Below are 18,854 nucleotides of genomic sequence, written 5' to 3'. Positions count from 1 at the left end.
GTGTGGTAGATTTCTCGATGTTACTTTGTTTGCTAAAAATATTTTGTTGTTTATTTAAGTTTTTTGCTAAGTTGTCTGCAGCATTTTTAAGTTCTTCTAAAGAAAACGATGCATATTTTGGATGTTTTGATGTAAAATGCCTCTTTAAATTATATTCCTTTAAAACAGCAATGGTTTAATGGCAAACTAAACAAATTGCTGTCTTACCAATGTTCGTAAAAAGGTATTTTTCTGTCCATGCTTCATTAAAATTTCTGCATTCCAAATCAACTTTTCTTTTTTTAGATTGTATCATTTTGCAAATGCTTACAAATAAATATTTTAATACAATAAAATAAAAACAATGTTTTCAAATTTTACTTACAAAATGTCCTCCACTTTTTCAATTTATTATATATTTGCAAAATAACACACACTGTATCAAAAGAAATATGAGGAGTAATAGGAAATACGACCAGTGCTAAATCAAAATAAACTTATACGCGTCTTTCGAAGTAGTTGTAAAACTTCGGCAAAAATCGGTAACAATGAATTTTATGCTGAAGTAGGTATTCCAAACAACCATACTTAATTCAGATTTAATAAATAAAGAATCATATTATTGGGACCAAAGTGCTGAGGTATTTAGATCATAAACTGTCAGTGATATGGTTGAAATAGATACCCAAACACCGAGTGCTTGTCTTGAGACCTTGAGAGTTAAATACGATTATTAATACCGAATAAACAATTATGAATTCCGGGGATTTCCCTATATTTTAAAAGAAATTTAAAGTAAATAGTTACAATTAAACAGTTTTTAAAAATATAGTTAGCTAAGGCTGTTCGTAATTATAATACTCTCTATTATTTATATATTTAATAATTTATGTGAACACTATGCAAACTATTACTGTTGATTTCAACAAAATCACATAAAAGGGATTAAAAAGATTAGGTACTTGCGGGGTTTTTCAACGGGCCGGACAAAGTAAGCGAAAGGGCCGGACCCAGCCCGCGGGCCGGCTTTTGCCCACCCCTGTACTATAGCCTTATTCTTTAACTATATCGCTGTAATAACATTGTTTCTAGACAGGTAAATTATCATTGTATACTGGGCGTACCAATCAAACTGGTTTTTTTTCAATTTTCACAACACCCTGTGGAATATTCTAGCCTTTATACAATATTGAAATTAAAACCCAACTATAGCCCCAGGTTTTCTTAACGTTCTGTTTGTTATTCATTCGCTTATGTTGGATAATAAAAAAGTTAGGGACTTTAACAACTAAACATGTTCTTTATCAATACATGGTGTTTCTAAATAAGTGCGACAAACTTTAAGGGGTAATTCTGCATGAAAAAATAATGATCGTTTACTTGATAAAGCTATGTCCGCAAATGCTTGCAAATATAAAATTATTTTGCCAAACGATCATTATTTTTTCATGCAGAAATTACCCCTTAAAGTTTGTCGCACTTATATTTAGAAACACCTGTATCGATAAAGAACATGGCTAGTTGTTAAAGTCCTTAACTTTTTATTATCCAACGTAAGCGAATGAATAAAAAAACAGAATGTTAATAAAACCTGGAGCTATAGTTAGGCTTTGATTTAAATATTTTATAAAGGCTAGAATATTCCACAGGGTGTTGTGAAAATTGAGAAAAAAAACCCAGTTTGATTGGTACACCCGGTATACAATGAAAATTTACCTGTCTATCAACAATATTATCATAGCTATTTTGTTAAAGAATAAGGCTATAACATATTAAAAAAAATTACTTAAATCGGACAACAGGTTTGGGAGATACGAGACATCAAAAATTACCCATTTTTTTGGGGTGCCCGTTTTTCGTGCCGGTGAGTGTAGATTAAATTAGAAGTTCATTGTAAAAAAGGAAGTAAACAAAAACACGAGAAAAATGAATTTATATAACTAAATAGGTAAGTAAATATTATAGATTAAAATAAGTACAGAAAATATATAATTATAGAGATATATAATCACTTATTGTACCTTCATTTAAAGCTAACTTTAAAAGTAAAGCAGATCTGCTATTATTCATGTTTAAAAACAAAAGGCACACAAAACACTAAGTACGATTAGGACCGCGAATCTACAACAGATAAATGTCTGGAAACCGTTACACAGGGTTGCCAAAAAACGGAAGTCACACCGAGCGGTGTGGTATACGGAAGACGCTACGCGTTGTGTACATAGCCTGTATAGTAGCACGGGAGCGACACTAGCGCTGGTGATATACCGTCGAACTAAAATCTGATCTTATGAGTATGTTAGATACGATATGACTTCCAGCGAAATTTTTAATATAAGCCTTCTGATACCATCTAGTAGCCAAATTCGTAAAAATATAGGCAAAACGTTGTGACTTCCGAAATCGGAAGTCATAACGGTATATATGAAGTAACAACGTATTACGAGAATCTACTTTGGAAGTCACATGGATACATGTATCAATATATATATATATATATATATATATATATATATATATATATATATATATATATATAAGAATATGAATCGTCCGGGATTTGAACCCGGGACCTCTTGATATCCGGTCACACGCTCTCCCACTGAGCTATATTCTCTTCGCTTTGACAGGTTACAAGATTTCTCATACATACTGACAAATTTAATAGACCAAGTGAAGGATACAAAAATACTTTAAATATACTTACTATTATTATAAAATATCTTATTCCCGAGAAAGACAAATCCAAAGACACAAAAATTATAATAAATAATACATTTACTAAGAACACTAATACTAATATATCCTTTTATATGATACCTATATATATAATACTTATTTGCGCTGACAGCGCTGATACATACATAATACATATATCTTGAAAGATTAGCAACGAAATACCTACTGTCTGTGTGCGCATGCGCCCGGCATTATAAAATTTCCCTCTCGATCGTAAAGAAGTATAACTTCAAAAATGACAATAGTTTACTTCTATGGAAATATTAAACAGTTGATAGTTTAAACTCTGGATGTAGAAGACCGCTTGAACCTTTAAAGTGGTCAACAATAAAAGAAATAAAACAAAACAACAATAATATATTTATTTAAAAAATGAACTTATTAGGTATAATTTACAAATAACATATTATTTTATACCGGTATGACATAAAGGTATACCGTTATTATTTAAATATTACATAATATATTTATAAAAATAGCTGATTCATACTTTTATCACAATACCTTCGTTTTATATGTACCAAATCACAAACAACCAGTTTTCAGCCTTAAAATTAATTGTAGAGATGACAATTGAAACGTACAATAAGAACAATACAATACAATAGATTCGTAAAAAGTTTCGAGGACAATGTCAAAATTTTAACTATCATAGTAGGTAATAACAATTTAACTTATGACCAAATTTGATCTAATATTAAGTATTAACTTTGTTTTCCTTACAAGTAATGTCCGACAAATCATTTTAAGAAATACAGTTAGGTAATAGGTGTATCACTACAGTCAAAACTAGATAACAAGACATTTCTTATCGAAAGACAGTTCATCACTAGACTTTAAGTCTATAGAATAATGCACCTAATTTTAAGATAAATAATAAAATCCTACAACAATCAAAAAACATTAAAATTCAAAAGTGTTTTAACTTATTATTATTATTATTATAAGTTATGTATTCCATAAATAATTCATAGACATATAATTTCAGATTGTGCGCTGCAATCTAAAACTGTTCACCCAGTGCGACAGAAAAACATGTTTGTATTTAGGATAGGCATATCTTTCTTAAAGCCGATGCCGCACTGCAGGATGCTAGATGGTCGCTTGGAGGGTGGATTTTAAAGGTGGATGGTGGAGGGGCGCTGCATCCTGGACGCAGTGAAAGAATGAAATGAAGTCAGAGTGACAAGTCAGTATCCAACTGACTGCTGAGGAATCGTTTGTTTCATTTGTTACGTTACATTTGATTTGTTTTTTAGCATATCGTCTTATTAGAGGTAAAACTCACTAACTACACTTTTCAGAAGTGGAGAAAAAACGACTGAAGGTATTTACAAATTGTTTTTTAAATTCACCTGACTTGAATATTGGATTTTTTTAATGCAACTGCAATGAATAAATAAAACAGATATTTTAAGCCATGTTTCGTCACATAGTGGGTCTATTGAGTCCAAAAATTGCCCTTTTTTATACACAGCACTTATTACGCTTTCCTCCATAGCCAGGCTACCCGGATGGAATATCAAACACGACTGATTTAGGTGGATAGACGCCTGGCGAACCACCGGATGGTTAGATGGTAGTGGGAGGCCACTGCGGCTACCGTCGTTTTGTTATTCATGGTATAAGTAGCTGGATAGGCGCCAGGCAGGTATCTACCATCCAGCATCCTACCAAACTTCCTGCAGTGCGGCATCGGCCTTAGGGTTTGTCAAATCGGCTGCAGTGGGAAACATAGACTTATATATATTATCATAGACAGAGTGTCATTCAGAGCGAAGTGACGACACCATCTTTTTAATTTGGCTCAGTACTGTTCATAGATATAATAACCTGTAGATTAGGCTAGCTATGGGCCGCTTTGTGCATCGAGGTGTAACGTCGAAATCAAGGACGCCATTGGTCAATATTCATTTTGAGTGGTCTAGCCATCTTTGTCCGTCAAATGAGCGGTATCGCTTAGTAAAAAGAGATAGATAGACCACCGATCGACTGCCGCACAGGGGGAACCAATTTAGATTACAGTGCTCAGTCTACGTATGTGTATACAGTTAATAGATACAGATTTTGCAATAAATTGCATAACAATCACAAAATATTCCAATGTAAAAGTATTTCAAGTGTTTTTTAGCTTAAACAAATTATTCTACAATAACAATACCTATGGTACTTTTTTTAGAATATCTTAACTATAAATTATGATGACTTAATAGACATTGTTTTACATAATAAAACGTACAATATCAAAATATTTAAAAACATTTAAAAATTAACATTTAAAAAGTAAAATTGAAGAAAATCTTCTGTGTAAAAGGTATATTTATTTAAAACCCCAATATTAACCCCATTAAAAGACAGAACGTTTTCGCTCTAAAGAGAGCATCATCAGTGTCCTAAGCAAGCTCTACATGCTAAACCACCAAAAATGGTGAAGACAGAGAAATCAACTCAACCACCCACATACACGTGGTATAGTCATATCATGCTTTGTATTTTTGTGGCTTAGCATGTAGAGCTTGCTTAGGACACTGACGATGCTCTCTTTAGAGCGAAAACGTTCTATCTTTTAATGTAGGCCTTTATTGAGGTTTTAAATAAATATACCTTTTACACAGAAGATTTTCTTCAATTTTTGTAATTAATGGTATACAGCCAGTTACAGGAAATTTTTCCTTATGGATTTTATTTAAAAAGTATTTTAACTGTTTTTTAGTTTAAACAAATTATTCTCTAAATGGTTTATATTTTCTTGAGAATATCTTAGTCTTTTACATAGCAAACAAGAGGTTACTTTCGCTACTTTTTGTATACAATTACATATAAAATATTTAAACCTTTTGGCCTCAGATTTCTTGATTTATCTATTTACTAAATTGTTAATGAATATGACTTTTACAAGTTCTGGTAGGTAAAGGACAGGCATAACGGACAGTGCTAGAATAATCGTCAAGCTGGATTTTAATGTTGTACAGAAATGTTGTTATACATCCTACGACAAATATGCCCTCTTCTGATTAGTTGTGTAGAGGTCAGCAATCATCATAGCATTTATAGCTATTCGGACTTACGAAACAGCTGCTCTGAAAAGTTCATTTGATGTACATCTATATCATTCTCTCAGGTTGCACAGCTATGATATTCTACGTCTGCTTATGCTTCTTTTTCCTGGAACCTTTCCCTGCATAATCAGTTGGAGCAAGTTGTATCTATCTTCACATACAATAGGGCTTTTCATTCACAGTCATTTGTTTCGAGCTTCTGTCATGTGTCACATAATATTAATATATCTACGTCATACGTTATTGGTATATAACAATGATACAAACCAAAGACGTATGGCGTAGATATATTAATATAATGTGACACATGACAAAAGCTGGAAACAAATGACAATCGATGAAAAGCCCTATATGTCTGAGATATTCCAATTTTATTGTATTTAAGATTTTCATTTCTTTCTTCACCGTTCTCAAAGCCTCTTTGTTTGTGACGTATTCTGTCCACGATATTTTCAGAATTCTTCTGTACACCCACAGCTCGAATGATTCTAGCTTTTTCATTGATGCCGCATTCAAGGTCCAAGCTTCTATTCCATAAAACAAAGTCGGGAAAACGTAGCACCTGTCAACCTAACTGTTATCTCCAACTTTTCTTTTGTTAAAATTTTCTCTAGCCTTTTTTCTTTTGATTTTCTGGAAGTAATCATTTGTGGAGTTAAACATTGTTCCAAAATAAGCATATTGGTCCACTCGTTCGACATTTGTTCCGTTTATGAGAAGATTTCGATATTCTTATAAGTTTTGTCTTCTTGACGTTTAAAATTTCCCATTTATGAATGAAAGGCAATAAGCTGCCGGATAATCCTATGTTCTATATGCAGAATGATTTGCTAATTTCCACATGAATAAATGTCTTTTTTTATGTTCGTTTAGAATGAATTATTTTATATTCCGGCGAAAATTTCGCCACTAAAAATTTTTTATTAGGTTTGACAATTTATAACTTGAACTATAATTATTTGTATTTGGAATTATCCGAATATCTCTTTTCGTGTAAGATCCGCACAATTTTTTGTAAATAAAAGCATTGATTGACTCATAAACATAAATATCTTAAATAGAGGTTAGATTGATAAGATTAGAATGGCCCACATGCAGCCCAGATCTCAATCGTATTGAGCGTTTATGGGATGAATTGAAACTAGATATTCACCGTCATCCTAGACCTCCAGAAAATTTGGTACAGTCATGGCTCTGGTAGAGGAATATCCGACTATTCCCCAGGCATTTATTCGATGCCAAACAGATTGCGAGCAGTCGTTGCTGCGAGAGGTGGACACAGTGCGTTTGATATTTTTGATTAAATAAACCTTCAAAGCAGTGTTTTTATTTACAGCTTTTACAAGGAAAAAGATATTCGGATAATTCAACAAACATAATCTTAGGGATGCCTCCGAGATAATACGAAAGGAGTATGAAACAAAATGAGCCCTTCAACTTTTCCAAAGAATTTTTTAAATTAGGAGAAAATACAACGTTTCCCTTCGCCCTCGTATATTACTATCCAGGAAAAAAATTTTTGTTACCGGAATATTAACACACGATATCAATACATGTACCTCCAAACTGATGCAAGAATCTTGAAAATTGGAGTACAAATAATAAAGTTATAAATTGTCAAACTTAATCAAAAATTTTTAGTGGCGGAATTTTGTGCCGGTGAGTGTATATACTTTAGGAATAAATCTAGTGTGTCTGCGTGATGTAAACATTGTATATAAATAAAACAAAAATAAGGAAAGTTAAGGTAGGTTAGGTTAGGAAAGAGAGGTTGGGTAAAATAAAAAGTGTGCTATTGTTTTGGTATCATCATTTATTATTTTTACTTCTTAATGATTTCTTGGTATTAAAACTATAATCACAAAAGTATTTAATATTCTTTTCAACTTCTGCAATATTTCGAATAAACAATTTATTATGTTTACTTAAGCTACCAAAGTCAATGCACGTATAAATTAAGCTAAAATCTCATACTAATAAAATTTAAATTTTGTACAACAAAATACATTTTTAAATTCATCATCAAGGTATACAAAAATATACAAACAGTTTGTCCTAAACATTTCAATATTTACAAGTCACACAAAATAAAATCTGATGTTCATTTTAAAACATAAAATCTTAAAATCGGTAAAAGTTAATGTTTAATCAAAATAACAGGTTGCTCAATAGGTTTTGTCGTTTGATAAGAGATGGCGCTAGGACCGGGTTACCGGAAAGTTCCTTTACAGTTATAATAATATTGTTTTAACACCGCGCCAATATTTGTTGGCGTTCCGGCGCATCACCCGCAATAGGGAACTTGCATAAATTTTTAAATTCGAAAAAAATGTTATAAATCACAACAGAACATAACTTAAAACATGTATCAAAGATAAAAAATTTTTGTAGGTCTTTCGTTTGGCCCCCAAAGGCGATTAAAAATTCAAATTAAAACAGGTGGCCTAAAACGCGTCGTGACGTCATTCGTTTGTACATTTACATTTTTCCAACAAAGTAAACAGAATTTTAAATTAGACGTTATAAACGTCAGTAGAAAATACATTTATTTGACGTTACAAGTGTTTTGATCGCTTGAACTATTCATAGAAAACTGTACTTTTACAAAATGGTTTTATTTTCCGTAGTAAACCTTCTTTCCTTTCCTTCAATAACTATATCAAACTCCAATGTCAACAAACTGGTATATATTATTACAATGACATACGATAAATGTTAATAGAATATAAATATTTTTCATTTATTTCGCGACGATGTATACCAAAATAGGTGGAGGCCAATAAACTAAAGAAGAAGAAGAAGAATATACCTAATTATAACCATAAACGGAACCATATAGTTAAACCATAGAGTTATATATTAGCATAGAGAGAGTGTCATTCAGAGCGAAGTGACGACACCATCTTTTTTATTTGGATTAGTGCTGTTTCACTCTTATGCATATTAAAACTGCTACAGTTGTCCTCCTCTTCCGTGCCTATCTTCACACTGAATGTCATCATAGATTTTCGATACAATGTGTTAGAAAGAGATGCGGCAAACCAGTCCATGAGATCTTGTCGTCAGGAAGCGCGGAAGGAAGGCTCCCTCTATGTTAATATATACCTCTATGAGTTAAACTGAGTGACGTCACGGGCCGTTTGACCTATTTTAAGATACCGAAGACTTTAAATTTGTATTTCTAAGTTATTATGAGTTTTTGAAGCGTGAAATTGACATAGATATTTCACGCGGTATCTCAAGGTCATCCTAAACTAAATGTCATTTGGAGTACCGATTCATTTTTTCAGATGTCGCTATGCACTGGAGTGAAGATTTCTTCTATATCACTGAGTCTGACTGTCATTATAATTTGTCAATTGTCATCATTGTCAGTAAGTCTTTATGTCAGTAATGTTTATCTGATTGTTAGCAATAATAAACAATCCTGATTTAGATAAAATGGATTCAATTACAGTTTTTGAAACAAAATGAATGTGATTTGAAGATCAGTTTGCATTGTACCATGAAGTCATATATTATATCCAAAAGCAATAGTGCTTTTCATTCACAGTCATTTGTTTCGAGCTTCTGTCATATGTCGTATAATCTGTGTATATTAACATTATACACAGATTATACAACATATGACAGAAGCTCGAAACAAATGACAATCGATGAAAAGCCCTATTCCTAGCTTACATTTGCATGGTGAGTTCAACAAGTATTTTGTTATTAGAGAACAAGTAAGACAGTCAGTAGTGTATGGAAGCAAATTAATGTAACACCAAGTAAGTAACCCCTACTCTACTGAAAATATATTATAATTAATAAAAATTATTTTACGTGAAATGAATCATGGCATAAACTATTATATTAATTTTTTGTTTTAGTTGAAAGTCCTTCAACAAGTAGAGATGCACACATGTTTCAATTATTTGAGATACCCTTTTATAGAAGTATTTGGAAGAAAACTATTAATAATTTCATTTGTAAAGATACGATTTGTAAAAAAATGTATACAAAGTGGTTTTGCTGGTATTAAATAAATAAATAAAAATACGTTGCCATGTCTTATTTTGTATATTTGAAATTAAAAATAATTTGCATATTTTAAAAGCAATTTTTTTTTAACTACAGTAGAACCCCGATTATCCGGGTGCGGATTATCCGTGCTATGATTTTCTATTACTCAATTTGCATTTTTGAGGTTTTATCAAAATAGCGTCATCGTAAATCACTTGACGCCTTGACGGAAACTCTATATGACGAAAGAGAGACTCATAATGAAAGATTTATTTTTTTATGTTATCTTTTATGGTAGGTACATATGTATGTGTATACGTACATATGTATTATACATAAGAAATGCATGTTCGGATTATCCGTGCTTTTCAATTATCCGTGCCGCCCTTCGGTCCCGAGGAGCACGGATAATCGGGGTTCTACTGTATACAAAAATATTTTCTAACATTTTCTTCCTACCAAAATTACATTTTGAAATTCCCGCTTGGATTAGTTCCGATATAGGCGGCTTGGAGCGCTGTTTTTCATATTTAACCAAAGCGTTATGGTGGAACATCTAGAGGAGGTAGGTGATCTGTGATTGAGAGCCCAGGAAACTGCTGACAGTTTATTTTCAAAAAGATCGAGCTTCCCGGACCGATGGATTGGACGAGGTTCTACAAAACGTCCTATACCAATACCTTGGCCTCCAAGAAGTCCAGATTTGACAACTCCGGAAAATGCACTGCGGTGTTTTATTTAAGAGAGGAAATTAGAAAAAGCAGATATGTTTCAAATGAGGACTTGCGAAACGGAGTTCGCCAATCTTTTACATCAGTAACTCCTGACATGCTGAGACGGATGAACATACGAACATGGCGTCGTATCAAGTTGTGTTGCGACAATGGAGGTATGCATGCCGATGTTTTGGATAAATAAATAATTTACAAACATAATGGTCTTACTATTTTTTTCCTGTGTAGTATAACAAAAACATCACAAGGAAAAAATTCCTGTACTGGCTGTATACCATAAATCACAAAAAATAAAAACCTTATCTTGTAAAAGGTATATTTAATATCCCTAAAAAGGGCTATATCACAACAAAACGTTTTCGAAATCAATATTCCATCATCAGTGTTATTACAGGTTTACAACCCAAACCAAAAGCCACCAAAATATACGGGTAAAAACCCTTAAATTGATATTAAACAGTTGGGGTTACATTATATAATCTGATTTTAAAGGATGTTAAAAATATTTCCAGATTAACCCCTGGCATCACATGACATCAACCATATTGGTTGTACATCACATGACATCAACCAGTTGTCACCTAAACTCTGCCATGCAAGGTTATACCTACAATTTCCCAACCAATATGGTTGATGCCATGTGATGCCAGGGTTTAATCTAGAAATATTTTTAACATCCTTTAAAATCAGATTATATAATGTAACCCCAACTGTTTAATGTCAATTTAAGAGTTTTTACCCGTACATTTTGGTGGCTTAAAGCATGTGAACCTATGATAACACTGATGATGGAATATTGATTCCGAAAACGTTTTGTTGTGATACAGCCCTTTTTAGGGATTTTAAATATACCTTTTACAAGATAAGGTTTTTATATTTTTTTATAACAAAAACAATTCATTATTGTAAAAGGACTTTCAGGTAACCCTATAGATTCATATCTTTTATTTTTATGGTACGGTTCACATAGGTCTGTCAACTCGATCTTGTATTTACAGCTATTCCAAGTTGACGCGTTATAGTATCTTTAACAATGTTGAAAGGATAAAAAAAATTATCACTGATGTTTGAAGTCATTTAAGGAACGAAATTTAAACAAGTTTATTCAAAATTTACAAAACCACAACACATAGATAAATAAGGAACAGAAAATTAAAGAAAAATGATATATCAAATAATATCCAACATACTAATAAATGTATATGGGGCAATAGTTACTAAAATTATATTTTCCACTTTGGATATAAATTAATTAAAAACAAATATTGTAAGGAACATTAAGGGGGGTAACGACGACACACTTGAAATAATGGTGAACCTCTTTAACACAATTTATAGAACAGGCATCATACCAAAGAAATGGCTCTCCTCTACTTTTGTCACATTCCCGAAGACGAATAACGACAGAGTGTTCAGACCACAGAACTATAGCATTGATGAGCCACACACTAAAAGTATTTTAAAAATAATTTACAAAAGAATATTTAATAAATTAGAAGAGGACATAAACGCCACACAGTTTGGATTCAGAAGTGGACTGGGAACACGGGAAGCTTTGTTTGGTCTGAGTGTGTTAATGCAAAGATGTTTGGATGTAAACCAAAACCTCTACGTAGGTTTCATAGATTTTGAGAAGGCCTTCTATAAAGTCAGACACCAAAAGCTGTATGAAATCCTACGAAGAAAAAACATCGCGACAGTCGCGACATTAACACCATATCCAGGTTGTACTGGGGACAAACAGCAAAAATCAAGGTTGATAATGAGTTAACCGAAGAAATTGAGATTCGTCGAGGTGTGCGTCAGGGTTGTGTGCTTTCTCCACTACTATTCAATATATATATATAGCGAAACAATATGTCAGGAAGCGCTCCTAGAGCAAAACATTGGTATGAACATTAACGGAGAGATAATTAACAATATACGATACGCTGATGACACGCTAATAGTAACAGATAACCTAGCAAATTTACAGTATTTGATGGAAAACATAAACTCTCATACCAATAAGTATGGTCTAAACTGAACATCAAAAAGACTAAATTCATGATTGTAACAAAGAAGCTATACACCAATGTGAATTTAACCATAAATAATCAGCCAGTAGAAAGAGTTACGTCCTACAAATATTTAGGGGTTTGGTTCACTGATACTAATGACCAGACAAGAGAAATCAAGAGGCGAATAGAGATAGAGAGACAATCGTTTGTCAAAATGAAAAAGTTCCTATGCAGCCGGGACATAAATATAAACTTAAGAACGAGAATGTTGGTATGTTTTCTCCGTTCTGCTGTACGGCATGGAAGCTTAGACACTGAAAAAGATAAACATAAAAAACATTGAGGCATTCGAGATGTGGTGTTACAGGAGAATGTGGAAAATACCATGGACAGAAAGAGTAACAAATCAAGATGTTTTGCTGAAGATGGGGAAGGAATGCGAAGTCATAAAAACCATACAAACGAAAAAACTGGAATATTCTTTTTTTCATGATCATCTTTCAGTGCGTCACAGTTTTTCGATTTCTCTCTAACGCATTAAATTGTATGTGACAGAAAAAAAGGCACGTCTTTGAATACTTTGGTAATTATTCTAGTTCGGTGAGTATTCTAGTTGTCGATAGATGGCGCCATAATCAAAAAAGAATTATTTATTAAATAAAATAATAATATTATCAATATAATCTGTACAATTTATAAGACTATACAAATGAAAGAAAATACCATTTTATAAATGCAATAGACACAATTGATTTGGTTTTATTCCAAATTGAAAATAAAATTTGACAACTGTCAGATTTAACAAAAATGTCACGTTAGAATAAATGTCATAAATGTGTATTATCACGGACTTACCTTTTTTTCTATAATTTGTGACGCACTGAAAAATGTTCATGAAAAGGAGACTATCTAGGCCACATAATGAGAGGAGAAAAGTACTCTCTGCTAAGACTCATAATCCAAGTAAAGAGAAATGTGGGATTTCCTGGTTGCGAAATTTAAGGGAGTGGTATGGGTGCAGTTCAATACAGTTGTTCAGAGCTGCAGCCAACAAAGTTAAGATTGCTGTGATGGTAGCCAACCTCCGATAGGAGACGGTATTGCAAGAAGAAGAAGATTGTATAGACTTTTACAATAAAAGATATTGTTCATTTTCTCTTTAAAATATTTGCATTTAGTTTGAGAACAGATGTGAACAACAAAAAGTATATCATATTATACAAATTTAGCAGATTCAGCCACTATTTAACTTAGAATTTAAATGTATCAAATTATAACTGTAATATAGTGTTGAAAAAAGCTGATAAAAATCTATTATTCAGCTTACATCATAAGAGATATAGGCAGTGAACAGTCAAATTTTAAAATTGATAAAATATTGTTTAGTATGTATAAAATTACATCTACGAAAGACGATGCTGGTATAAAATAATGAAAATATCAAAAAATATTTTGAGTCATAGGTTATACCTAGTAAGCGGTAAATTTGAAATCCTATATGATTAGTTTTCCATTGTTTTTTTTATATAAATAATAGATAAAGTTAAACAATTAAGCTTCTAAACCAGTGATACTCAACCTGAGGCCCGCATGTGGCCCACTAGCGTTTTTTATGCGGCCCGAAGGCTAACTAAAGATCCCTGTGATCAAATTATTTGTCAAATTTCACGTGTTTTCTCTAATTATTTGATAGTGTGCTGATGTGTTTGAGGCGTGTTTGGGAGTGAGGCAGACAATTTTTACTTTAATTTTAAATTATATTGAAATTTTTAAGAACTCTGATTAAAAAGCAAGGTATTATTAACTTTTAATAATAAATTATTAAAGTTAATGAGCAAATACTCATTTTAAAAATAATCAATACTTATTTACTACAATGCAACGACCCATTTAATAATCATAAGAAAAATTAGGTCCGGATTAACAAAAACAAATTAAAAAAAACACCCTGTATTTTAGAATTTTCAAAATTCGTCTGCACATTTAAAAAGAGCATAAAAACTAAATTTAATTGCTTCAATTTTTTGCGCAGACAATTTAATGACATTAATTTTGAAATAATATTATCGAAATTTTTGTTTTGAAAGTACGAGTTCTTAAAAATTTCGACATAATTTCAAAATTAAAGTCATTGAATTGTCTGCGCAAAAAATAGAAGCTCTATTAAAGCTCTTTTCAAATATATGCAAACGGGTTTTGAAAATTTCAATATACAGGATGTTGTTTCAAGGTCACAATGGATTTATAATTTTGTTTAATTGGACCTGGATTTTTCTTGTGATTAGTAGTTGGGTGGTTTGGGTTCTAAACGTGACATATGTGTACCAAATATCAAAAAAATATACAAGGTGGTTCTAAAGTTATGGGTCCAGAAAGAAATGGGCAAAATTGATAAAACACCCTGTAACTCGGTTATAAAGTGGGTGGAGCAATAAATTTAGTATGTCTAGAACGGCTTCATTTACCTCTATTCAGCATTCAAGTATTTCCGTTTCCCAATGAAACACCCTGTGTACTACTTCATCTTGATTGCGGCCCGCAAGCTATGGCAATAGCTACTATGTGGCCCAGGAAAGAAAAAGTCCACAAGGAAAAAGTTTTCCTGTAGTTGGCTGTATACCATGTTATACAAAAAAATGGTAAAATCCTTTATAAAAGGTATATATTTAAAATAAAAAGAAAAAGAAAAAGGTTGAGTATCGCCGTTCTAAACTAAGGCCAGAAAAAAAAGTTAAACATCTACTATTTTGTTGGTTAATTTTGTAATTTCTTTTTAGAAAAGTATCATAAGTGAATAATTAACATAATGAAACCCTAATTTTACCACATGATGTAAAATCTTTAAATTAAATTTTCACATATTAATTTTTCATCCACATCCTGGATTAACACACAAAGTGTACCGTTTTAACATAATTAAATTGTGCATAAATTGAAATGTAACATAAAATCAGGGGACTCACATTTAACATCTGGATATATCACTTTCTGTTCACTTTTGTTCCGAATGAAAAAGAAATCAATGATTCTAAGCTACGAAAACTCTTTCACATAAACCAGTTCAAAAGATTGTAGATCAATAATTATTTACTCAGTTTTAATATACAAAGATATATTCTCAAAGACTGAAAATATTTATATCAAAAATATGTTTACAAGTAATTTTATATTATAAAAATTAATTAAAATATTAAAAAAATTAAATAAAAAATTCGCATGTAATGTACATGTTTGTCTACAGTGCGTCCATAAAGTAACGCATAAATTCATTATTTCGTAAACCAACGAGTTTAAGGAAAACTCCCGAAACAGGTCGATTCTTATTTTTAAATTCCGATTTTTTGGCATATATATCATACTAGTGACGTCATCCATCTGGGTGTGATGACGTAATCGATGATTTTTTTAAATGAGAATAGGGGTCATGTGATAGCTCATTTGAAAGAGTTTTTAATTCTCTATTCACTAATATAAACATTAACATAATTATTTATACAAGGTGTTCAAAAAAGCATTTTTTTAATTAAAATAATTCAGACAAACAGAAGAATGTATGTAATTTATTTATTTCAAAATACGTTTTACTGTTGCCAGAAAATAGGAAACAAATATTTATTTGTCCAATAAATAGTGTTTTTTGCTTAAATTCAATGTTAAAGCTGCCACCCACTTGCCTCTTGGCAACTTGAACATTTCGATTAAGCGAAAATCAATGTTTATTTGTCAAATAAAATTTCTTTCTGTTTTCTGGCAGTAGGAAAATGTATTTTGAATTAAATAAATTACATACATTCTTCTTTTTGTCTCAATTATTTTAATTAAAAAAATGTTTTTTGAACACCCTGTATGTTAATGTTTATATTAGTGAATAGAGAATTGAATACCCTTTCAAATGAGCTATCACATGACCCCTATTCTCATTTAAAAAAATCATCAATTACGTCATCACACTCAGATGGATGACGTCACTAGTATGATATATATGCCAAAAAATCGGAATTGAAAAATAAAAATCGACCTGTTTCGGGATTTTTCCTTAAAGTCATCGGTTTACGAAATAATGAATTTATGCGTTACTTTATGGACGCACTGTATATGATATAAAATTATATACATCAGATTTGATTTTGTATGATCCATACTAGTGTAGGAAACACAGATGTAACCTCGCAAAATGGACACAAGTCCGGTTTTATTTTTTTTTTCTGGTATATCAAGAGGTGCTTATTATGAGACTAACTTTTTTCTTAAAAAATTTCGCCCTTTTCCCCCTTTTCATCCCTTTAAAGGGGGTAATTTATGTTTTTTTTCGAAACATAGCCCTTCCTATACGTTTTGCAGAAAAATTATTTAACAGTAAAATGAAGAGGACTATATTTTCTGCTATTTATTTCCCGACAGCATATGTCTATCACCCACCGTTTAGCGGGGATGGCGCCCCAAAGTTGACAAATTTTTAAAAAAGATGTTAAAAAAAAATATTTTTCCCTAACTGTAATAAAAATTAAGAAAAAACCCTGCGGAAATTAATCACAAATAAGTGGCTAATTTTTTGGTATAGGTTTAATTTAAGGGCAATTGCAAATGTTTTAATTACAGGTTGTTACATTTTAAAAAAACCCATTTTTATACCATCTGAACCACATATGCTAGAGTAAAAAAACTTTTAGCGATGTACTGAAAAACGTACTGGTGTCATTTACAAATTTCTGTAATGCACCCTCATACTGAACCACCTCAAAAAAAGGGAGAATTAATAAAGAAAGTGATTTTCTTGGAATCCTTCACACACAATACCCTTTATTAAAATGCTTCATATATCATTTTGTCCACGTTTTTATTACCCATGCATGGACACTAAAAGCGATTTCTTGGTGCAACCCCTGTAGCAAAAAGAATAAATTAAGGGAGGATTGAAATTTTTTTTTTGCTTTTTGACCCATATGGACAAATGCTCCATCAATTGGGTTTTTCATAAATACATATTATGATTAATGCAACATCCCTGCGGAAACTACCCCTATCCTTGAAAATAAACTGCAGAAACTACCCCTATCCCTTGGAGAGCATGTTTTTATGATTTTCTCATTACTTATGCATTTTTTTAAAACAAAACTTATACAGAATTAAAGACCACTATTTTTTCTACAAATAAGGTCGTATGCATTTTTTTCGTATACTCAACCGTTACGGCACAGAGGCGCCGTAAACCTCAGAAATGCTTTGGCGGGCTCCAGTTTTTATTTTTTTTTTCGTCACCTATTCATTTTATTGATAACGTACTTATGGAAAATAAAGGATTGTTTTAAAATGTAACACCCTGTAATTAAAAAATTTGCAATTGCCCTTAAATGAAACCTATACCAAAAAATCAGCCACTTATTTGTGATTAATTGCCGCAGGGTTTGATATACCCCTCGATACACCAGAAAAAAATAAAACCGGACTTGTGTCAATTTTGCGATGTTCAACCTCTGTTTCCTACACTATACATTCTTAACCTCATTATTGGTAACATAGTACCTACTTTTCAAGTTTAGTCAATCTTTAGCCCAGCCGCACACCAAAGAAACATGAAACGTAAATTACGTTTCATGGAAATAAAACAGTGCTAAACAAATAAACGTCCGCCCATTTATGAAACTCTCCGAAAATAAAAATGTGCCATGAGCATGAATCACACTCGTTTCATTGGTAGGCGGACTTTGAGATTTGTTTAGCAGTGTTTTAGGTTCATGAAACATGTTTTTCGTTTCATGTTTCATGTTTTTCGTTTCATGTTTCTTTGGTGTGCGGCTTGGCTTACTGTTTGCATATCGACTGTGAGCAATTATCTTGGAACATTTCATCATTACTTCATTAAATTGCCTAGGTACGATCCACAGTTTGCTCAAAATAGCCTTCTCGTTTTAAATCTGAGACCAAAATTCACAGAATTCAAGCAATATTCAGACTCAATACTTGTTAGTCTTCCAAACTCAATTTGAGTTGAACGTAATCGTGAACGAGCAGTTGTCTAGCTGTAGCTCGTTCTCGAGGGTTGTGTTTGAAGCACAGATCGAGGAAGTCCAAGCCTTCATCTGTCATGTCGTCAGGAGGATCCGGGCTTTGGCCCATGCCCACTCTGAACATTATTTGAACGTTGGAGTCGAATTGAGCCCAAGGCCGCTGAAATATAAACAAATGTTTTTATTGAATGATAAATATACGGTCTGGTAAGAATGATAAACATATTGCCTTGACTAGGCCATCAAAAACTAGATATTTTATAATAATTAGTTCTTTCAATAACGTAAAGGTCATGGTTACAGAATGACGAACAAAGAAATCCAAATATC

General features: G+C 32.0%; 2 protein-coding genes across 6 annotated transcripts in view; one reads left to right on the top strand and one right to left on the bottom strand.

Annotated features, from left to right (window-relative positions):
• LOC126880655 (uncharacterized) overlaps positions 1-18,854 on the top strand; it is an 85,027-nt gene that overhangs the window by 14,575 nt on the left and 51,598 nt on the right. The gene's annotated exons all lie outside the window — the stretch shown is intronic.
• The window catches only part of LOC114332103 (mitogen-activated protein kinase kinase kinase 4), a 177,090-nt gene continuing 161,296 nt past the window's right edge, over positions 3,061-18,854 (bottom strand). For all 4 annotated transcript variants that reach the window (XM_050644696.1, XM_050644697.1, XM_050644698.1 and 1 more), the window contains one exon: positions 3,061-18,684. In XM_050644696.1, coding sequence (XP_050500653.1) covers positions 18,481-18,684 — 204 coding nt within the window. In that variant the 3' untranslated portion in view covers positions 3,061-18,480. The remainder of the gene's footprint in view (positions 18,685-18,854) is intronic.

Source organism: Diabrotica virgifera, chromosome 2 (genome assembly GCF_917563875.1).
Source record: "Diabrotica virgifera virgifera chromosome 2, PGI_DIABVI_V3a".
Lineage (NCBI taxonomy): Eukaryota > Metazoa > Arthropoda > Insecta > Coleoptera > Chrysomelidae > Diabrotica > Diabrotica virgifera.
The sequence above is the reverse complement of the archived record's forward strand: the minus strand, read 5'-3'. Positions and strand labels throughout refer to the sequence as shown.